This window comes from Neodiprion virginianus, chromosome 7 (assembly GCF_021901495.1).
Source record: "Neodiprion virginianus isolate iyNeoVirg1 chromosome 7, iyNeoVirg1.1, whole genome shotgun sequence".
Classification (NCBI taxonomy): domain Eukaryota; kingdom Metazoa; phylum Arthropoda; class Insecta; order Hymenoptera; family Diprionidae; genus Neodiprion; species Neodiprion virginianus.
Genome location: NC_060883.1, coordinates 2,771,955 through 2,795,441, shown reverse-complemented (window position 1 = coordinate 2,795,441; position 23,487 = coordinate 2,771,955). Strand labels below are relative to the sequence as shown.

The 23,487-nt window shown below is 39.9% G+C and overlaps 4 protein-coding genes across 4 annotated transcripts; all 4 read left to right on the top strand.

Annotated features, from left to right (window-relative positions):
* Positions 1 to 317: 317 nt before the first annotated feature.
* Positions 318 to 12,403, top strand: LOC124309014 (uncharacterized). The gene is made up of 17 exons (XM_046772231.1): positions 318 to 874; positions 942 to 1,312; positions 1,404 to 1,626; positions 1,734 to 1,953; positions 2,024 to 2,320; positions 4,453 to 4,934; positions 5,254 to 5,627; positions 5,717 to 5,939; positions 6,008 to 6,227; positions 6,316 to 6,504; positions 6,562 to 6,596; positions 7,268 to 7,359; positions 9,082 to 9,592; positions 9,673 to 10,046; positions 10,136 to 10,358; positions 10,427 to 10,646; positions 10,735 to 12,403. The coding sequence occupies exons 1-17, from the start codon at positions 397 to 399 to the stop codon at positions 11,030 to 11,032; spliced, it is 4,830 nt and encodes a 1,609-aa protein (XP_046628187.1). The 5' UTR covers positions 318 to 396; the 3' UTR covers positions 11,033 to 12,403.
* On the top strand, positions 4,308 to 7,188 carry LOC124309514 (UDP-glycosyltransferase UGT5-like). Its single transcript, XM_046773186.1, has 5 exons — positions 4,308 to 4,934; positions 5,254 to 5,627; positions 5,717 to 5,939; positions 6,008 to 6,227; positions 6,316 to 7,188. The coding sequence occupies exons 1-5, from the start codon at positions 4,460 to 4,462 to the stop codon at positions 6,611 to 6,613; spliced, it is 1,590 nt and encodes a 529-aa protein (XP_046629142.1). The 5' UTR covers positions 4,308 to 4,459; the 3' UTR covers positions 6,614 to 7,188.
* Positions 12,404 to 12,794: 391 nt separating the features above from the next.
* LOC124309512 (UDP-glucosyltransferase 2-like) lies at positions 12,795 to 15,803 on the top strand. The gene is made up of 5 exons (XM_046773184.1): positions 12,795 to 13,471; positions 13,564 to 13,934; positions 13,998 to 14,220; positions 14,923 to 15,142; positions 15,242 to 15,803. The coding sequence occupies exons 1-5, from the start codon at positions 12,970 to 12,972 to the stop codon at positions 15,537 to 15,539; spliced, it is 1,614 nt and encodes a 537-aa protein (XP_046629140.1). The 5' UTR covers positions 12,795 to 12,969; the 3' UTR covers positions 15,540 to 15,803.
* A 1,179-nt stretch (positions 15,804 to 16,982) lies between these two features.
* On the top strand, positions 16,983 to 20,274 carry LOC124309513 (UDP-glycosyltransferase UGT5-like). Its single transcript, XM_046773185.1, has 5 exons — positions 16,983 to 17,600; positions 17,715 to 18,085; positions 18,168 to 18,390; positions 18,498 to 18,717; positions 18,808 to 20,274. The coding sequence occupies exons 1-5, from the start codon at positions 17,123 to 17,125 to the stop codon at positions 19,106 to 19,108; spliced, it is 1,593 nt and encodes a 530-aa protein (XP_046629141.1). The 5' UTR covers positions 16,983 to 17,122; the 3' UTR covers positions 19,109 to 20,274.
* Positions 20,275 to 23,487: the final 3,213 nt, after the last annotated feature.

Genomic DNA, 23,487 nt, shown 5'->3' with positions numbered 1-23,487 from the left:
TTGGCGCAATAATCATACAAATCCAGACCAAGTGAAGTCACTGTAATTCAGAACTAACAAGTTGGTAATAGTCTCGATCAGATAAAATCGTACTAATGGTCACTTCACTTTATATCCTAATTTGTGTCTGCATTATTTTTCAACGGGCTTAAAGACGTCTTTGTTATCGGCTCACTAACAATCGAGGTTATCTCGCATACTCGGAATGCACGGTTCAGTAATTCCTAAATGTAGAACTAACGTATGCGAATCCAAGTCGACTGGATAAGCTACTTCACTTGCGTCTCCCACTTTACGGCCGAGATTTGACGGTCTATCCATCATCCGGATAATAATTTGCTCAGTTACGTTGGCAACTCAGCGAAGTGAGTCTCCGAGTTTGGTATCAGAAGTGTGATGACGTCGCAGTGTAACGTGTTTGTTGTTTTCGCGATTTTGGTAAGCTGTTACCATTGCGGTGATGGCGCGAGAATATTGGGCCTATTTCCAACCGCCTCGATAAGCCATCAAATCGTGTTCCGTAAGCTGACGTTAGAATTGAACAAACGAGGCCACGAACTCGTCGTCTTGACAACGGACCCGGTCAGAGATCCAACTTTGAAGAATTACACCGAGATAGACATCAGCTTTCTTTACGAGAAAGTGACCTTGATAGGTAACATAGTTGATTACCGGGGGAAATTTGACTGGTTCGATATGGTTTTAGCAAATGAGCCAAAGATGCGCCCTCAGATCGCTCAAGTTTTCGGGCATCCGGAGTTGAAGAAATTGTACGAACCGAACAGTGGTGAAAAGTTCGACTTGATATTGATGGAGATATTCATTACACCCATCTACTTGGCTCTTGGTGAGCGATTCAAGGCTCCTGTGATCGGTAAGTAACTTGGTCCGAATGACCTTTCGAAAATTGAACTTTCTGTAAGCGTATATGCTTATGGCAGGCATTGCGAGCACGACTTTGCAGATACATTTGGAATATGGAATCGGCAATCCTATACTGTCATCACACCCATCGAACTGGGGAATAACAGAGACGGCTGGAGCATCGTGGATGCTGTGGGAACGGTTGAAGAACTTCGTGAAATGCTGGAAACATATTCACTATATGAGGACTGTAGTTTTGTCAAATCAACAGGAAATGGCAGAGAAGTTTCTCGGGACTGGTGTATCCAATCTAGCCGATTTGGAGAAGAACATTAGTTTGATTTTTGTCAATCAGCAGGGACCGATATCTTTTGCTAAGCCGAGCGTACCGAATGTTATCGAAATCGGCGGCATGCACGTGCCAGACACGATAAAACCTCTGCCTACAGTATGGAATAGTTGCTGTTTTTTTTTTCACAAAAATGTGGATGAACCAACGATTCTCATTAACGATACGGTGTTTTCATTTCCTATTACAGGATCTTCAGAAGACTCTGGACGAAGCTACCCAAGGTTTCATTTACATGAGTCTCGGATCAAACGTCAAAAGCAACATGTTGTCGGAGAAAACACGAGACGCTTTCATAACCGCGTTTTCAAAGCTTCCTTACAAGGTGATATGGAAGTTTGAGGATGACCAGCTCAAAGGCAAACCGGACAACGTGATTATCCTGAAGTGGGCGCCGCAACAGGCAATTCTGGGTACTGAAATTCACTGCGGATTGGACGAATGAACGCCTTCTGTAACAGGCACAATGTAAGATTGATAGATCTCGCCATGATTTTAATTCTCAATCACGTCTGCCTAGCTCATCCGAACATCAAACTCTTCATCTACCAAGGTGGACTCCAGAGTACAGAAGAGGCAATTTCACACGGTGTTCCTTTGGTCGGGATACCAATCATGGGTGATCAAGATACGAATGTAAAAAAAATGGTATCTCTTGGCGTTGCCAAGAGCATAGAGATCACTGACACGAATGCAGACGATATTCTGCTCGCAATACGTTCCGTTGCACTTGACGACAGGTGAGATGATCTTGGCTTTGAGTGCGCAACCTCTCCTAAACACACATTACCGTTCACATTCATATTTCAGTTACAAACAGAGGATGTTGAGTTTACGCTTCCTGATCAAAGACAGACCTTACGATACACTCGAGAATGCGATTTGGTGGACGGAACACGTGATACGCCACAGAGGCGCTCCACACCTCCTTTCCACAACCGCGAACGATCCGTGGTACCAACGTCAGGACATGGATATAATAGCGTTTCTTTCCGCTACATTCGTTACAATTTTAATATTGGTATTACTAATAACCTACAAATGTATTATTTACAATACCAAAGCCTTCAGGTACCGGCCAGTTAACAAGAAAGAGAAAAGAAATTAGCCTCATCTTGCAATCCACGCTTACGATGACTTGAACCACTTTTATAATCAATATTGAGGTTCCAATTTCACGATTCCACGTCATTAATTTCATCAAATAAATCTTTAGTAGTAATAAATCGATTATATCTGTCCAGTATACTCTTATCTTGAGTTGCGTAAGTCGACTTTGATAGCAAAATATTTACTCGATTGTATCAAGTTGAAGGAAGTAACCAGTTTTATGATCCCACGAATTTCGGAATCAGCCCCTATCCATTGTACGCTAATCGTAAATAACGTATCCGTACCGATACCATTTTTTCCTACTGATGAAAAGCTCATTGTCTCTCATTTACGTATGAATATATGTACGTTGGCATTGGGTGATCGTCCATAACGCAAGACTTGAGACCCATACGAATTAGACTCTTGAAACAAGCTCTATCGAGTGTGTGACTTTACCTGTATCAAGATGTCACCGTCTCTTATTGTCGCTGCATCGGCGTTTCTCGAGACTGCGTTGCACTCTATCGTCAACGTACGCATCATTAAAAATTTGGTTGAAAAATAGCTGAGTCTGACCAGCGGGAAAGGTTTGACTTGGTATTGAAAGAGATTTGTCACTTACCCAAATCTTGTTGGCTCTGGTCATCAGTCTGTTAGTCGTTCCGACATCAAAGACCATTATAATTCACCGAGTTCTTCAGTCCTGTACAAATTAGACACTGTTTAATGCTACAAGTTTGGAGTATCGAGAAAGAAGCGAAAAATATCATAGATAATGGATACTGGGGCGTTTTATTAACTTTATCGAAGGCCTTGAACACAGTGGCAGATCTTTTTTTCGCTCAGATTGTGTAACGACAGACTTTAATGCGCTGTAATATATACCGAAATTTTTAAATATTCTTTATCATTATTGTCAGTGACTTTTTCACAAATAGGCGTCGTCAGAACAATCAAAACATCGGGATTTATTCGCCAGCGGAATGTTACCAGTCCCGAGGTATTTCGGCGTTGCGCAACGAGTCAACAATAATTAGACCCGTTCATGACAACGTCTGTTCGTTTAGCAATTTTTACTCTGGATCCTTTAATCACCAAAGTCTTCAACAAATGATGGAAAAGTCAACAGTTACCAGGTGACACGAATGGAATTGTGATGTTTTTGATTGGACTGGACACGGTAAAGCAGAGTGTAATTACTGAAACTGTGACTTGCATTCTTTCAATTTTGCCAAATGATCAGTTGGCGGTAGGTTGAAAGACTGACTAAAACCGAACCATGGATCAGCCCTGAATGAAATTCGTGCCAAGCCGATCGCACAGGACGTCAATTTATTTATTTTTTTAAGTTTGTACGGAAATTCGAAAAGACAGGAGGAGTATATAATGGCGTACAAAGTCACTATTGGAAGTCAGAACTTCCTCGTAGGGAACAGGGCGAAAGAGAAGTTTTTATAAGGCATTTATCTTTGGATTTTCTCTGCTTATTTCTTTTCCTTTCACTATTTATCTACCTCTCGAGTCCTGCAGTGTCGCCCGGTTTAATCCCCCTACTATTGACGAAATTCAACCCCATATAACGTGCATCTTCACGTCCCTCAACGATATCGTCGTTTTCATCTCATGACGATTTATTGACATTGAGTAAAACAAGCCAATGGTCCGGAAAAATGAATCGATTAACACCATTTTAATCTGCTTCGAAAAGTGCATCGAAGTAACCACGTAACACTGGAAATTGCAATCCAAAACTCCGACCTTCACTCACCAAATCATTGGATCCTGTCAATGTTTGTATAAATAATCCCTGTTTGCTAAAGAGTAAACGCGAAGTTGTAATGCGTGAGCGTATTTTTTTTTTTTTATCTACAGTGTGTGTACAGAGCGACCCTACGCATAACGTCTCCGTACTTATCTCATACACTGAATATATGCCATCTCACTCTAAATCTTCTATTTGGATGTTCAGATAGGAGGGCTGTACCTATTTGCAATATCTCGCTGATAGAAAATCCCTCGGCTATTATAAAACAAGGCTAACTGATGTTACCAGCAATTTGGGTTGTGGGAGTGATAGTAGTAGCTGCTGGTTTCGGGAGATCGAGATCTTGAGAGGAACGCGATTCAGTCTGTGAATTCATTAGTGCGAAGATGTCGTGCCGTGTTATTTTCATCGTCTTTATGCTATTAGCGAGTGATTGGCACTTCGGCGACGCAGCGAGAATATTGGCTGTGTTTCCTACAGCCTCTATAAGTCATCAGATCGTATTTCGGAAGCTGACACTGGAACTGAACAAACGAGGTCATGAACTTGTCGTGGTTACACCGGATCCGGTCAACGATCCAACTCTGAAAAACTACACGGAAATTGATGTCAGTTTCCAGTACAATGACAAAGATAGTTTGCCAAATATAATAGGCATGCGAGGAAAAGTCGACTGGTTTGGGTGGTTGAAGGTTCAAGTACCGATGATAACCAGGCAAGTAACTAAGATATTCGAGCAGCCAGATCTCAAGAAACTGTACCATCCTAACAGCGGCGAGAAGTTCGATTTAATATTGATGCAAATGTTTTTCACCCCCGCCTTCATGTCATTCGCCGCACGATTCAAGGCCCCAATGATTGGTGAGTGAGTCAGGTTTATGGTAATTACTTTGTATCCGTTATAAAATCCTAACGAAAGAGACGAAAACTTTCTGTTCACACATACCAAGCACAAAAAAACAAATTTGAACTTGCTGGTGATGAGAGGAATTAACGACAAGAGAGTCGGGGCGGCTAGGAGGTCTAGTGGAGTAAGGCTCCGGTCAAGCATCTCTAGATACCAGGTTCGATTCCTGGCTCCGTCGTTAATTTTTCGAATTCACCTGATTTTCAAATTTATATCTCCGATATCAAATCCTAACCTTGATTGAAATCGAAATCTCTGTAATTTTGATCAAAGGTATCCACAGTGCGAGTCTGCAAACATCCATGCAGTACGCGATCGGCAATCCAATATTGCATTCCGATCCGTCAAACTGGCAGCTGGATATGAAGTTCCCCGAGTCATCATGGATACCGTGGAGAAGATTGGACAACTTCATCCAAAGTTGGAGATTCATCCACTATCACAGGACCGTGTATTTGCCAAAACAGCAGAAAATCGCTGAGAAATATCTAGGAATTGATATTCCGGACCTCCACGACTTGGAGAAGAATATCAGCTTGATATTCGTCAATCAGCAGGGGCCGATTTCTTTTGCCAAGCCGAACGTACCGAAGGTTATTGACATTGGTGGCTTTCACGTCACAAATAAGATAAAGCCATTGCCAAAGGTATAATCTTAGAATTCCATTCATCTAAATTATTTTGAGTGGATATACTCTTGCATAGTTTCATGAAACTGTTCTCATTATTTTGACAGGATCTTAAGAAGGTCTTGGACGAAGCTACGCAGGGTTTCGTGTACATGAGTCTTGGATCAAACGTCCATAGCAAAATGCTACCCGAAAAAGCACGGAAAGATATCGTCACTGCGTTCTCGAAGCTTCCCTACAAAGTGATTTGGAAGTTTGAAGACGATACGCTTACAAATATACCGGAAAACGTGATTATCCTGAAATGGACACCACAGCAGGCTGTTCTCGGTAAGAAAAATATACGGAACCCGGTTGGATAAGATTACTAAATTAATATACTCAATTATTTCCAATAGCTCACCCAAACATCAAGGTATTTATATACCAGGGTGGACTTCAGAGTACAGAAGAAGCCGTTACAAACGGTGTTCCTTTGATCGGATTGCCGGTTATGAGTGACCAGGACATGAATGTCAGGAAAATGGAGTCTGTTGGTGTTGCTAAGAAGCTGGAAATTACTAACATAAACGAGAAAGATTTCTTTGAGGCGGTACGCACTGTTGCAGGTGACGACCGGTAAGATTCTTGAGGCTTCACGAGTTCCCTATCAATGTTCTCATTTTCCTCCATGATTTATATGTACGAACCCTTTGTTATTTTAAAGATACAAGCAGAGGATGCTGAATTTGCGTTCCCTGCTTAAGGACAAACCTTACGATATGCTTGAGAACGCGGTTTGGTGGACGGAACACGTGATAAGACACAGAGGTGCTCCATACCTACACTCCACAACCGCTGACCAGCCGTGGTATCAGCGTCAGGACATGGACATAGTAGCATTTCTTTCCGCCACGTTTGTCATTTTATCAATCCTATCGCTATTTATTTTATATAAGTATGTAATTTATAGTCTTAGAATAGACAGTGACCCGACAGTCGAGAAAAGTAAGAAGCGGAATTAGATTAATCGCTACAGTTTACATAATGCATTTTCATTTGCTGACGCAAGTCGGTAGTTTGATAAATATTCCGCTGTAACGCGAATATGAAACAGTAAGTTCACTTTCCATTCAAAGCTATTAACGAATTCTGCTGAAGTTGACTGAGACTGATCTTGATGCTCGTTGTGCAAACGTCATCACACCTCATCCACGAAGTAAGAAGGATAACTTAAGTTCAATTTTTGGCAATTTTTGTAGCCAGGATTACTGAATCTCATCAAAATGAATATATTTGGGGCATTCCATGATGTTTCGATCAAGATTCTATGTCGATATCTCAAATTGGATTTCAAGTTTTTTTATGTGAAAGTACGTGACTAAAAATTAAAATGCCAATTTTCTTCAGAATGTTTTAGTCCCAGCATTTCTGAGGTATGAAAACGTGAAAAACGTGAAAAAAAACCACTTCCTAAAATCTGTAAAAATTTAGAAAATTTGTATAAAATATTTTTAAAAAATGGTGACACCTATTGAAAGATGGAGATTTCATAAATTTTGAAGGATAAATAATAAATATGATGAAACAAAAACAAAAACTTCATATTATTCGATTGCATTTTTGACATATGGATGAAAATGAACGCTCATTATAATATGGGCCGAAAAATTTCATAGCTCATCCCAACATCAAGCTATTCGTGTACCAGGGTGGACTCCAGAGTACGGAAGAAGCCGTATCGCGCGGTGTGCCTCTGGTCGCGTTGCCGGTAATGAGAGACCAAGACGTGAACGTGAATAAAATAGTGTCACCACGGATGATCTACTGGATGCGCTAAGTACCGTTGCACATGGTACGAGGTAAGATTCTTAATTTTCAATTCGTTGATATAGCAGACTGGCCAGCGAAAAAAGTTCGACTTGGTATTGAAAGAGGTTTGTCACTTACCCAAATGTTGTTGGCTCTGGTCATCAGTGTGTTAGGTGTTCCCACATCGAAGACCTTTATAATTCATCCGAGTTCTTGAGTTCTGTAAAAATTAGACACTGTTTAATGCTACAAGTTTGCTAGTATCGAGAAAGAAGCGAAAAATATCATAGATCATGGATACTGGGGCGTTGTATTAACTTTATCGAAAGCTTTGAACACAGTGGCAGATCTTTTTTTCACTCAGATTGTGTAACGACAGACTTTAATGCACTGTAATATATACCGAAATCTTTAAATATTCTTTATTATTATTGTCAGTGACTTTTTCACAAATAGGCGTCGTCAGAACAATCAAAGCATCGGGATTTATTCGCGAGCGGAATGTTACCAGTCCCGAGGTATTTCGCCGTTGCGCAACGAGTCAACATTAATTAGACCCGTTCATGACAACGTTTGTTTGTTTTGCAATTTTTGCTCTGGATCTTCTGCTCCGGATCCTTTAATCACCGAAGTCTTCAACAGATGATGGGAAAATCAATAGTTACCAGGTTACACGAATGGAATTGTGATGTTTTTAATTGGACTGGACACGGTGGAGCAAAGTGTAATTAATGAAACTGTGACTTGCATTTTCGCAATTATGCCAAAGGATCAGTTAGCGAGAGGTTGAAAGACTGAGTCAAACCGAACCATGGATCAGCTCTGAATGAAATTCGTGTTAAGCCGATCGTACAGCACGTCGGTTTCTTTTTATGTTTGTACGAAAATTCGAAAAGGCAGGAGGAGTATATAATGGTGTACAAAGTCACCATTGGAAGTCGGGCCTCCCTCGATTCAATATTCCAGTCATTAATCATCCCTTTCAACGGTATACCAGCCCACTCACACACATAAATTCAGCCTTACCATCATCGCAAGATCAGCCGGGATACGAGCGAGAATTTTTACCGTGGTAAAACAGGCTGAGAAAATGGTGTATAGAAAAGCTAAGAGACAAACAGAGAGAGAGAGAGAGAGAGAGAGAGAGAGAGAGAGAGAGAGAGATTTTTGGATTTTTTCTGCTTATTCCTTTCCCTTTCTCTCCTCTCACGGCAACTTATTGTCGTTGAGTAATACAAGCTAATGGTCCGGAAAACGAACGGATTAACACCATTTTATTCTACTTCGAAAAGTGCATCGAAGCAACCACGTCACACTGGAACATTCAATTCAAAAATGTGACGTTCACACACCAAATAATTTAATCCTGTCAATGTTTGTACAAATATTCCCAGTTCGAGAAAGAGAAAACGCGAAGTTGTCATGAGTGACCGTTTCTTTATCGACAGAGTGACCCTACGCATAACGCCTCCGTACTTACACGTCATACACTGAATATATGTCGTCTCACATTGAATCCTCTATTTGACCGATCAGATACAATGGTTGAACCTATTTGCAATATCTCGCTGATAGACAATCTCTCGGTTATCAAAACCAAGGCTAACTCTTGTTACTAGCAATTTAATGTTAAGAAGTGATAATAATAATTGCAGGCATCGGCAGATCGAGATCTTGGTAGGAACGCGATTCAGTCTGTGAAGTCGTCAGTGCGAAGATGTCGTGGCGTGTTATTTTCATCGTGTTTACGCTATTAGCGAGTGATTGGCACTTCGGCGATGCGGCAAGAATATTGGCTGTGCTTCCTACAGCCTCTGTAAGTCATCAGGTCGTATTTCAGAAGTTGATGCTGGAACTGAACAAACGAGGTCATGAACTTGTCGTCGTTACACCGAATCCGGTCAACGATCCAACTCTGAAAAACTACACGGAAATTGATATCAGTTTTCAGTACAGTGACAAAGATACTTTGCCAAATATCATAAACCTGCGGGGAAACGTCGACTGGTTTGGGCTCCTAAAGGTATTTGAACCGATGCTGAGCAAGCATGCAGTTCAGATATTCGAGCACCCAGAGCTCAAGAAACTGTACGATCCTAACAGCGGTGAGGAGTTTGATTTAATATTGATGCAAATGTTTATCACTCCCGCATTTATGTCATTCGCCGCACGATTCAAGGCCCCGATGATTGGTGAGTGAGCCAGATTTATGAAAATTATTTTGTAGCCGTTACAAAATCGTAACTCGAAATTTCTGTAATTCTGAACGAAGGTATAGTCAGTGCAAGTTTGCAAACAAGCGTGCAGTACGCGATCGGCAATCCAATATTGCATTCCGATCCGTCGAACTGGCAGCTGGACATGAAGTCTCCCGGGTCATCATGGATACCGTGGAGAAGATTGGACAACTTCATCCAAAGTTGGAGATTCATCCACTATCACAGGACCGTAATTTTGCCAAAATACCAGAAAATCGCTGAGAAATATCTAGGAATTGATATTCCGGACCTCCACGACTTGGAGAAGAATGTCAGCTTGATATTCGTTAATCAGCAAGGGCCGATTTCCTTTGCCAAGCCGAACGTGCCCAAGGTTATTGAAATCGGTGGCTTTCACGTCGCAGATAAGATAAAGCCATTGCCAAAGGTATAATCTTAGAATTCCATTTATAAAAATTATTTTGAGCAGGTAGACTCTTGAATAGTTCCATGAAACTGTTCTCATTATTTTGACAGGATCTTAAGAAGGTCTTGGATGAAGCCACGCAAGGTTTCGTGTACATGAGTCTTGGATCCAACATCCAGAGCAACATGTTGCCCGAAAAAGCACGGAAAGATATCGTTACCGCGTTCTCGAAGCTTCCCTACAAAGTGATTTGGAAGTTTGAAGACGATACGCTTAAAAATCTACCGGAAAACGTGATTATCCTGAAGTGGACACCACAGCAGGCTGTTCTCGGTAAGAAAAATATACTGAACCCCGTTGGATAAGACTACTAAATTAATATTCACAATAATTTCCAATAGCTCACCCAAACATCAAGGTATTTATATACCAGGGTGGACTCCAGAGTACAGAAGAAGCCGTTTCTAACGGTGTTCCTTTGATCGGATTGCCGGTTATGAGTGACCAGGACATGAATGTCAGGAAAATGGTGTCTGTTGGTGTTGCCAAGATGCTGGAAATTACTAACATAAACGAGAAAGATTTCTTTGAGGCGGTACGCACTGTCGCAGGTGACGACGGGTGAGATTCTTGAAACTTCACGAGTTCCCTATCCATGTTTCCATTTGTCTCCATGATTTATATGTACGAACCCTTTGTTATTTTAAAGATACAAGCAGAGGATGCTGAACTTGCGTTCCCTGCTCAAAGACAAACCTCACGATATGCTTGAGAACGCGGTTTGGTGGACGGAACACGTGATAAGACACAGAGGTGCTCCACACCTGCACTCCACAACCGCTGACGAACCGTGGTACCAACGTCAGGATATGGACATTATAGCGTTTCTTTCCGCCATGTTTGTCATTTTATCAATTCTGTCGGTATTCATTTTTTACAAGTGTGTAATTTTAAGTATTAGATTAGCGAGTCACCCGACAGTCGAGAAGAGTAAGAAGCGTAATTAGATTAATCACTACAGTTTACATAATGCATTTTCATTTGCTGACGCAAGTCGGTAGTTTGATAAGTATTCCGATTTGACGCGAATATGTAACAGTGAGTCCACTTTTTAGTCAAAGCTATTAACGAAATTCTGCTTACACTAATCGAGGCTGATCTCGATTCTCGTTGTGCAACCGTCATCACACCTCATCCACGAAGAAAGACGGATAACCTGCGTTCAATTGTTGGCGATTTTTGTAACCTGGATTACTAAATCTCATCAAAATTATGTATATGGGGCATTCCATGATGTTTCGATCAAGATTCTACGTCGATATCTGAAATTGGATTTGAAATTTTTCAGATGAAAGTACGTGTTGAAAAATGAGAATGCCAAGTTTCTTCAGAATTTTTTAGTCCCAGCTTATTTGGAGTCTGATTTAAAAACTTGAAAAACACCCCACTTTGTAAAAAAATTCATGAAAATCTTATCGAGTATAAAAAAAAATTTTGACACCTGTTAGAAGATAAACATTTCGTAACTTAAAAAGATAAGTAAGAAAAATGCTAAAAAAAACAATTATTTCTTATTATTGGATAGCATTTTTGACACAAGTATGAACAGAAAATCACATCATAATATCGATGAATAGGAATTTTTCGGCCCACATGTAAAAAAAAGTTTTAACACCTATCAGAAGATGGAAAAATTTGAAGAAACAAAACACCATGCTTCAACGTCCCAAATGACCTTCTATGTTTCTTCTCATGACAAAAATCCAATCTAATAATATTGATAATTTTTTTTTCATCATTTATCTTGCTTATCTTCTAAAGTTATGAAATCTCCCACTTCAAATACGTGTCAAATTTAAAAAAAAAATTCATAAGCATTTCCCGGGCTTTCGTAGATTTTAGAAAGTGGGTTGTTTTCCAAGTTTTTAAATCATACTTCAGATATGCTGGGTCAGAAAATTCTGAAAAAAATTGCGGTTGCGTTTTTTGTCATGTATTTTCATACAGCAAATTTTAAAGCCAATCTGAGACATCGATGTGAAATCTTGATGGTGATGTCATCTAATGTCCCATACATATATAAATGACAGAGCGTGTATAAATAAGCGGTACGTCGAAAATGAATCTACTCATAGAAAGATATTGTCGTATTCACACGAATGTATACACACGTCATGTTGGTCATTAACAGCGACGCACTAGCGAGCCTCAGTCTAACAACAGACTTCTTTGAGTCAACTCAATATTGTCTAATCTAAGCGCTTGTTGTTATATTCCCGTTCATGTAACATGTATGTGTGAAAGTAGTGAAATATTACGAATAGAACTGAAATGTAAATGATTATGAATTGATAATGAACTCGTAAGCTTGAAAATTACGAAGTTTGATAACTTTTTGTCACAGATTTGTACTGATTTGTCAAAAAATTATTTCCAGATTTTCATGATTATCTAATCATAAACCAAAACAATATTTGCAAAATTTGGTGGCTGTGAAAAATAGGGCATGCCCGAAAAATGGAATACTAATCAAGTGATCCAATTTATTTAATCAATCCTGGAGTTAAGCTACTCAAGGTCATATTATACATAACCAATGCTTGATCTTTTGTTATCGATGCTTGACTGATTAGCGTCTTCACTACACTTATCTTTTTCAGTTCAGTTATCTAAGCAAATGTATTTACGTATGATTGTTGGAAGCCGTAATCAACATCGGCAGCTGGGGTAAATATTTTAATAGGCAACGATTACTGTATTTACTTTCAGTCGGTTTCTGGATTTGTCTTCTGTCCGTATAAAAACTCCAGAATGCGAAGAGTTCAGTTATCTAAGCAAGTGTATTTACGCATAATTGTCAGTTGAGAGCAGTAATCAACTTTAGCCTGGCAGCCTGGGTACAAAAGTTTAACTGCTAAGACGAACGAAGTACAGAGTGTGAAGTATGGAATTGTGGAAGATCAGTAGCAACATGCCACGGTGGACTTTTTTCACGGCGTTGATGTTACTTGGGTGTGGATTAGATTGCGGTGATGGAGCGAGAATATTGAGCATATTCCCAGCACCATCGATAAGCCACCAATCGGTATTTCGGAAGCTGACCTTGGAACTGAATAAACGAGGCCATGAACTCGTTGTTGTGACGACAGACCCGATTAAAGACTCGACTTTGAAAAATTACAAAGAAATCGATATCAGCTTCCTCTACAAGGAGAAAAACTACATCGGTAGTGTTGTGGATTTTCGAGGAAAAATAGATTGGTATTCAAGGTTGTCGATGCTTGAAACGATTATGAGCTCGCAGGTTACCCAGATATTCAGTTTTCCGGAGTTCAAGAAATTGTACGAACCAGGCAGCGGTGAAAAGTTTGACTTGGTATTGATGGAGATATTCTTTTCGCCTGCTTTTATGGCCTTAGCCGAACGATTCAAGGCTCCGTTAATTGGTGAGCGATGTATATTCATCTAGAATATTCTCTGTCAACCTATGCGTTAATTTTTTTTTTTTTGACATATAAACTTTTTTCATCTATTCGAGGTATCGCCAGTGCGAATCTGCAGCTAGGTGTGCAATACGGAATAGGCGACCCTATATTACCGTCTCACCCATCGATTTTGGAAATGAACGTGAAAGGGGGTGATTCATGGATACCGTGGCAGCGGCTTCAAAACTTCATTTACAGTTGGAGGATAATTCATTATTACAGAACTGTCACTTTACCGAAACACAAGGAACTTGCCGAAAAGTATCTCGGCATTGAGATTAAAGATCTTCACGAAATGGAGAAAAACATTAGTTTAATTTTCGTTAATCAGCAGAAACCGATTTCCTTCGTTAGGCCGAACGTTCCAAAGGTCATTGAAATCGGTGGCTTTCACGTGTCTGACAAAAGCAAGCCTCTACCTAAGGTAACGTTCATTTTATGGTATCATAATCTGGTAACAAATAAGATTTTTCAATCCCTTTGACAGGATCTTCAGAAAACTTTGGATGAAGCTACGCAGGGTTTTATCTACATGAGTCTTGGATCGAACATCAAGAGCAACACGTTGTCGAAGAAAACACGGGACGCTTTCATAACCGCGTTTTCAAAGCTCCCATACAAAGTGATTTGGAAGTTTGAGAACGATGAGCTCGAAGGCAAACCGGACAACGTGATCATCCTCAAGTGGGCACCGCAACAGGCTATTTTAGGTACTGACAACACAAGTCTGCAAAGCAATATTTTTTTGCAGCTGCACAGGATGTTTTTGAGAAATGTTATGTTTTCGATTGTGCTGAATTTAAAAATGACTTCCATTTCCCTCCAATACGTACAGTGTTCTTGCAAAATACAAGGTATTTGCATAACAAAAACCATAACATTAATGACAAAAATCACCATTTTATTACAACGAACTGAATAATGTTTCTTGTAAAATCAAACAAAAAATTTCTTCATAAAGTGTGTTTAACATTCCGTATTTATTCTTTTCGCCTATGAAATACGCGTTATATCAATGCTTGACCGAACACGCTTCAGCTTTCCATTTTCTATTTCTCTGTTTGTATATATTCTCGAATCTCATTCTTATCCATATCAAATGGAAGTAAGAAATCACTTTTGCTCAGGGTTTTTAAAATCAAGAACAGGATATCTGATTTCGAATTAAACCGGAGTTTCACTCTGAATGAAACTACAAACACGAATTGAACAAACAACGTGACGTGATGGAATTTTTAGATTATTTTTTCCGGCTCCAGTGAGCAAAAATCTATTTAAAAAACAGTATAAAAAAAACCTGTGCAGTTTTTCGGTTGCAGACCTGTGTAATTCTTACGGCAAAAACGATTGTACGCAAGCAATGATAGATGTGATGTACGTCGTCATTTGAAGCCTCAATTTCGTTGGCACAGCTCATCCCAACATCAAGCTCTTCGTGTACCAGGGTGGACTCCAGAGTACGGAAGAAGCCGTATCGCACGGTGTGCCTCTGGTTGGGTTGCCGGTAATGGGGGACCAAGATGTGAACGTGAATAAAATGGTGTCTCTTGGCGTAGCCAAGAAGTTGGAGATCACCGACGTCACCAAGGATGATCTACTGGATGCGATAAATACCGTTGCACGTAATGCGAGGTAAGATTCTCAATTTTCAATTCGTTGGTATGACATTTCTCTCTGAATCCTGGTATCAACTGACAAGTAATACCTCATGCTTATCTATCCATGCTTTAGCTACAAACAGAAGATGATGAATTTGCGCTCGTTGCTGAAGGACAAACCGCAAGATTCACTTAAAAGTGCGGTCTGGTGGACGGAACACGTTATACGACACGGAGGTGCTCCATACCTGCATTCGACTACCGCTGAGGAGCCGTGGTACCAACGTCAGGACATGGACGTAATCGCCTTTCTTTCCGTTGCGTTCGTTATCGCTTTGATCCTGACTAATCTCATATTATACAAGTGCGTAATCTACACTATCAGAGCGTTCGCTGTTCATTCGGTTGATAAAAAGAAGAAACGAAGTTAACCTCCCAGACGTTGCGTTGGTTTCAATTAGCTATGTTCTATCGCAATGATATTTTTTTGATATTATCAACTCTTGAAATATCAGTCAAAGTTGGAATGGCACGAATGAAATTCTAACATGTCTCTAGAATTTTTCGCCAGGCCGCGATACAAATAATTAAACCTACCCATCATAATACCGAACACTTTCACGTTATCGACTCATATTTTCATTTTACTTTACTGTACTGAAGTCTTTTGAGAAATAAACTTGCAATACCCATTTCTTGGTCGAATTTGATTTCGGTATCCTCATCCAGTCCTTCAAAAGTTGACTCTAATTATGACGAGGCACTTGATTCAGTAAATCAGCTCGAAATGAACATAAGATAAATCATTGTGAAACATGGTTGTGATCGCAACGATTTTTTAATCAATCAGTAATTCAACACTTAACCATTCAATTTACTAGATTCAACCAGTGAATAATCTTTTTATTCTCCCAGCGTTGCCAGTAACTGCTAGTGGCTAAGAACCGTGCGTTGACTTATCAAACGTGATACGGCATTATCTTGATCCATTAGTTTTCTTAGACTCATCATACTTTAATGCGATCACAACTTCTCTTCATGCTTTCGGTATGACAAATGAAATTCTTATCTGTGACCACTGAAACGAGAAATGCCATCCTGTCTTTTCTCTTTTCAGATATGTTTCACAGACTACTCAAGAGTATCGTGCTTTACAATATCACTATTCGGACGGTAAGTATATCGATTATGCTAGACCTTGTTTACATATTTGTAAGCTATACTTGGCTGCAAGTCACCGTCATTAACCAAATCGTAGACCAAGAGGCCAACTGCCGAAACAAACACAGCTCAGTTTGTCGAATTGCTTGTATACACAGCCATCCGGAGTTTAACAAAAAAAAAAAAAAAAACCACGAACCGGACAGTGGACAAAAGTTAAGTTTAATCTCTCGATAATAGAGATGCTTATGACATCCGCATTCATGCATATAAGAGTACAGTTATTCGCATCAAAATTTAATTCAATTAACGCTTTTCATGCATAACGTAACATTTTCTTCCCTCCTAGAGGATTTTCAAAAGACTTTGGATGAAGTTACGCAAGATTTTATATTCATGAATCTGGGATCGAACGTCAAAAGTAAAGGTTCAGGTGTGTTTCTAGTCAATTTTTAACCTTCCTTGAGCAGCACTTAAGCCGTACTGTGCTCAACATCGATGGTCACTACCTCAGGTTGTGTTCCGTGAATCACCGACGCACTAATAGTATAATAATAATCTCAGACAAACGGGTATTACGTTTTTCTTACGCTAATCTACAATCTTATCCCTGATTCGTCGGTGAAAAACGCTGTCTCACGTCGTTACTGCTTCCACCCGTCCGACAGTTCCAAGATTTAAAAGACACATCGACACGATTTGTTGTGATAATGAACAACTTATAGTGGGTCGCGTGACGTAATAGTAGAGTGTATTGGGCAGTTGCTAGTCAGTCTGCTGGTGCGCATGGTCTGACGAGTTGATAGAAGAAAAACAAGTCAGTGCAGTGCGTGACTCCAATTGCACGAGGAAAATGTCACGGTGTCTTAATATCGCCGTATTGGCGTTAATTGTTATTTGGTTGAACTGCGGCGATGGCGCGAGAATCTTGGGCATATTTCCCACCGCTTCAATAAGTCATCAAGTCGTATTCCGGACGCTGACTTTAGAGCTGAATAAACGAGGTCACGAACTCGTTATTGTTACAACAGACCCGGTCAAGGATACGAGCATAAAAAACTACAAAGAAATTGATGTCAGCTTTTTATACGATGATATTGCAAAGGAGGTCATAAATATCATAAATTTTCGCGGTAACATGAATTGGTATGTGCAGTTCACAATGTTTGAATCAATGGTGTGGGAACAAATGGGTCGGATATTCAGTCATCCGGAGTTTAAGAAAGTGTACGAACCCAACAGTGGAGAAAAGTTCGACCTTATACTGATGGAAATTTTCTTTACACCTGGTTTCATGGCTCTGGCTGAACGATTTAACGCTCCGATAATTGGTGAGTAATCCAGTTTCTCATCTCAAAACTTTTCAAGCTATTCGGTAGCTCGACTGCGTTTCGATATACCTATCTAAGAACTATCAATAACTCTGCAATATTATCGTTGGTCAGGTATTGCAAGTGCGAGTTTGCAGCTGAGTTTGCAATACGGAATCGGCAATCCCATTCTGCCTTCTCATCCATCGAGTTGGGAACAGGACGTCAAATTTCGTAATTCATGGACACCATGGCAACGGCTGGAAGATTTCTTCCAGTGCTGGAGAATGATTTACTACTATAGGACTGTCTCCCTACCGAAACAAAAAGAGATCGCGGAACAATATCTGGGAATTGAGGTTTCGGATCTTCATGATTTGGAGAAAAACATCAGCTTGATATTCGTCAATCAGCAAGGTCCGATTTCCTTCGCCAGGCCAAATGTTCCGAACATTATTGAAATCGGTGGATTTCACGTGTCTGATAAAATCAAACCTCTGCCCAAGGTATCGTGCAATATTTTTCATAATAATGTGCTTCAACCAACGATTCTCGCTAACGATACGGTGTTTTCATTTCCTATTACAGGATCTTCAGAAGACTCTGGACGAAGCTACCCAAGGTTTCATTTACATGAGTCTCGGATCGAACGTCAAGAGCAACATGTTGTCGGAGAAATCACGGGACGCTTTCATAACCGCGTTTTCAAAGCTTCCTTACAAGGTGATATGGAAGTTTGAGGATGACCAGCTCAAAGGCAAACCGGACAACGTGATTATCCTGAAGTGGGCGCCGCAACAGGCAATTCTGGGTACTGAAATTCACTGCGGATTGGACGAATGAACGCCTTCTGTAACAGGCGCAATGTAAGATTGATAGATCTCGCCATGATTTTAATTCTCAATCACGTCTGCCTAGCTCATCCGAACATCAAACTCTTCATCTACCAAGGTGGACTCCAGAGTACCGAGGAAGCCATATCGCACGGTGTGCCTCTGGTTGGGATACCGGTAATGGGTGACCAAGACATGAACGTGAAAAAAATGGTGTCTCTAGGCGTTGCCGTGAAACTAGACATCCTCAATATAAATGTGGATGACTTGCTCGAAGCAATACGCACCGTTACACTTGACAATAAGTAAGACTCTTGAGGTCAAATCATGTGTCAGCTTTTGAATAATATTCTTGGGACATTGAAGACGAGTTTATCCCCATGTTTCTATTGCAGCTACAAACAGAGGATGCTGAATTTGGGCTCGCTGTTAAAGGACAAGCCACAAAATACCCTCCAGAACGCGATTTGGTGGACAGAGCATGTGATACGTCACAAAGGCGCTCCGTACCTGCATTCGACAACCGCTGACAGCCCGTGGTACCAACGTCAAGACATGGACATAATAGCGTTTCTAACCGCAGGATTTGTCTCTATTTCGATCTTGGCAATTTTGATATTGTACAAGTGCGCGATTCGCGGTATCAAAATGTTTAATCACAGACCAGTTGATAAGCAAAAGAAAAAGAGAAGTTAACGTTTTCATGTACTAAATAATCAAGCTAGACCGAAGTGAAATTCCTACAAATTTATATCAGCCCAAATCAATCAACTGATAACCCAATAGTGTCACTACTCCAACGATAATAACCGAGTGTATTTGAGCAGTAAAAATAACGACGAATAATGGGAATCTGTACAAAGTGACATTTCTTAATCTGTAACATACCAAAGCTGTGGACATCGACCTCGCTTCCCTTAATTGCACACGCAACCTTGATCGAAGAATCTAGTCACACAAGTTCCAAACGGATGTTTCAATCGAGTTCATCGAGACTTCAACTACGTTGCCCTGTTTTGATAAAAACTCCCGAATGATAAGAGCTTCGTCGGAAAAGGTAGAGCAGAAGCTAATTCATATGTTCAAAGACATCTGAATTCTGTGAAACGAGGATGCCTTCCGACCGCGTCCGGATGTCCGATGTTTATTTCCCGCCTGTGCCAATACCGAGACCCTGTTACCACAGCTCGTTCGCATTGAGCTCTTCCGGTTTCCCGGAGGGATTCTCCACCGTCGGATTAAGCCCCCTTTGTCCCCTGCCAAATGAACGTATCGGGTATGTTTCCTGCCCAAGGGTCACAGAGAAAGGAGAGAAATCGCTAGCTAGAGTCGAACTGACGCGACGCGACGAGTCGCCCTCAGCCCTTTGATCTTCGTCAACAAAATTCCAGTCACGGCGCCGTTCGCGTCCCTTTCTCTAATTGTATGCCTATACGCAGATACGTATGGAGCATTCCACGTCAAATTATCAGCCCGTGTACCTCACCTCACCCCTTTTGATTCTGATAATTTTTTAATAACATATTCTTACCAATTTCTTCAGATTTTCGTCAGCCACTGGTAAAATTTATACAAAATCGAAAAATCAATTACGAAAAATGCCATTTTTTCAAATACCTTTAAAAACTGATACTCATTCTATGATTCAAAATGTAATTTCTGAGCAACACACGATAATGGGATCTGAATATTTAACATTTTTTCACAACTTTACAGTTTTTCCATATCGTAATTGTTTTTGCCTTTTTATTTTTTATATACCTTCATCTAAATAGATTGCTGAACCACATTATTTTCATGATTCCGTGCTCTATTTAGATTGGGAAAAAGAAACAAGAAACTCCAATTCCAACACAGAAAAATTAGAAACTCACGAAAAAAATAATAAAATCAAGATGACATTTTCAAGCATAATAAATTGGATCTCCATAGCAGAATATGTATCGAATGTATCGACTTCAAAGTCTGAAAAATTCAGTATCAGGCTACAAAATTCATTTTATCGACCGTGTTTTATTATACTTTAATGTGGCAGAACGTGAGGTTCGTAAAAAAATTAATAATGAACGAACGCAAAAACTATCAGCTCCGCGTATTCGCCACTTTATTATGCCAACTAAAATATAAATTCAAATCGAATCGAGAAGCTTGCGGATTTATACCCGACCAGCTACACTCAATAAACGGATATGCAATGAGTCGCGATTTTTTTTCGACATTCTGTATTTCTTTTTTTTTATCATCCTCTCTCTTCCCCTTGGCGATCGTAAAATATATTATCTTCTTCTTTTTTTCCTCCTTCAGTCATTTTTAACGGTTTTACCAAATTATACTTCTGTGCACACTTGACGGTGTTGAAAAAAGAAGATTCCTTTCATTTTTAGATCCTCAATCTCCTTCTGCGAATCGTAAAAACTCGAACCCCTCGCTCGACCAACGTGTTAAGTGTGGAAAGCGATATAATTAACTTCAGACACATTGGGTTTCAATAAGTTGAAATGAATTGAATTTGAGCATCGAGTTGAAAGGTTGATACGTACAGTATATATATATATATATATATATTTTTAATATGTGTGTGTGTAATTGCAAAACGCGATGCGTTTGCACCTGGTGCATGAAACAATGGTTTCATTAGCTAGTTGCAGTCTGGACGCTTAATTTCATACCGGCGACAGTATCTCCTAATGTACGAAACAGTAACTGAAATTTCAATATCAATTCCGCACGTGTATACCTGAATTTTATTTTTCTCCTTTTTCTGAAACGCAAACAAAAAAAAAAAAAAAAAACGTGGATAAAAACGATATCAAATTATTCAACACGAATTGGCTACTACACATCATTTAAAAAAGTCTTTAATCAACTTCTCGAACTGTAATTGCAAATAAAAAAAATTATGAAAAGAATCGGGGTGAGGTTGAAGTTCTGAAAGCGCCTAATTTTGAATTATTTGTTGTTGTTAACAAAGTTTCGAATGGTCGGAAAACCGACGGCTCAAAGTTCTAAAATGCAAGAATTCGACGATTCAAAATGCGATAGAGCAGAATTCCGAAAAATAAAGTTTCGATAGAGTAAAATTCCGAAATTTAAAATATACTCACAGAGTGTAGTTACTTTAAAAAATAAGACAACCGAAAACAACGTCAGATCAAAGTGGTGAAATTTCACCAAGCCAGAAATTCATACAACTGAAAATCTTCGATCATTCAGAGTTTCGATGTTTCAGGTTTTTAAATTTTCTCATTTTCTCACTTTCGGAACTTCAATAAATAACTAAAAAATGTTGGGCAAATAGTTCGATGAGCTTCTAATGCGGAGCTAAGATCTGTTTTACACTTTGCGGGGGCGTCTGATCATCTCGTAAACCTGAACGGTGCCTGTGCAGGAGAAATTGGATTAGCATTATGTATTTCCATTTTCATAGCCACCCGAGCTACACCGACACGCGTGCTTACATCGTGATCGCGAAACTTGAAGCGATGACCCGGAAGTTGGGAATCCCCTGTTAAACTAATCATAAGTATGGATTATGAAATCCGTTATCTCTCCCAATCGCTCTTTTCTCTCGCAGATATTATTTCCAATAATAATATAATACTGCAGTTTTGATGTATAAAAAAAAACGAAGCGAAATAGATAACGTGAAAAAGCTGTAATTTTGCAAGGCTTTATTATCGTGTAGCCTGTTTTCTGTTTACCGAATATCTCCAATGTCGTTTTGTTTCTATTCTCTTGATCGATCACCATACAATGTCTGATTTATACCGTAGATCTTAAAATATAATTAATAAACATGTTTGAAAAATCAGTTAAACAAGAAACGCGGAAAGATTTTTTTTTTTGTCTTTGTTTTCAACATTTTTTTACACCTAACACAATTCATTATATCCTCCTAAAGCTTTCTTCGTCCGATCTCCGTTCAATTCATTTTTCCCAATTCCCTCCGAGCACCCCCTAATTTCCTCTCCCTTGCCGATTTTCTCCACCGTTGTTTATTCGCTTATTTACCTCTCTCTTATCTTTTACTTGTACTTTTTATTCAAGGTAAAATTGGTTTCGGGACGGTTAGCTGTATTTAGCTTCACATATAGCATATACACGCAAGGTTGGCGCGAAGGGACGGAAAAAGCGAGTGTAGAAATTGAAAAGGAGACCTTTCCGTGTGTCCGAGTTCACGTGCAGGTAAAAACTTGTATAAACTCGTGCACACGTACACCTATTCTGTGCAAGTTGTAACGACCGGTGGTGGAAATAGGGTAAAAAAGGTAGAGATAGAGAGAGAGAGAGAGAGAGAGAGAGAGAGAGAGAGAGAGAGGCAGGCGTGCGAATACTCCGAAGCCTGCTGCTGGCTTCTCTGCCTCCGCACGTTTCACGGAATGCCTCTTTTGAGCCATATCTTAACCTTAATGTTTTTCTTTCGCGCATTAATTCAATTCACCTCTCTCCTTCCGTTCCCTCAGCAACGGGAACGACGACGAAAAACGGGCCAAGGGATGAGAATTTCCCGCCTCATCTCTAGGTCCCTCTCTTTCTCTCCTCCGCAAGTGCCAACTCAATGGTACCGAACGTGTCTCTTCTTTTCCTTCTCCAGCTTTGCTGCTTTCAATTTTTCCTCCCTTCCTTTCCCTTCCGCCACCCCCGCAAGACCTCCGCTTTTTTCTTCTCTCTTTCTCTTGCTCATTGAATTACTGGTATGCCGCCCGCGTTGCCGCGGCAAGTGGAACGAATTAACATTTTTCCGTGATTATGTAAAATTTAAAAAGCAAAACTGTCGGCTTCGTATTCCTGACCTCCTCGGCCTTGTTTCGGGATATTGCGAAATAAAAACAACCCAAGGCGAAATTGGAAATGATTGGAAATTTTCTCGAACCCTTAACCATCCCTATATAAAAAAACAAAGACCAGAACACAAAAAACAAAAAAAAAACCAACGAGCATAGGGAACTTTTATTTCACCTTAATTCGGTTTTGCTTCCCACGTGGAATTCGATATTGCGACACATTACAAATTGTTATAGTGTAATCAAAATTTGAATTATTACGTACGGTGACTGTAATAATTATCGCATTCA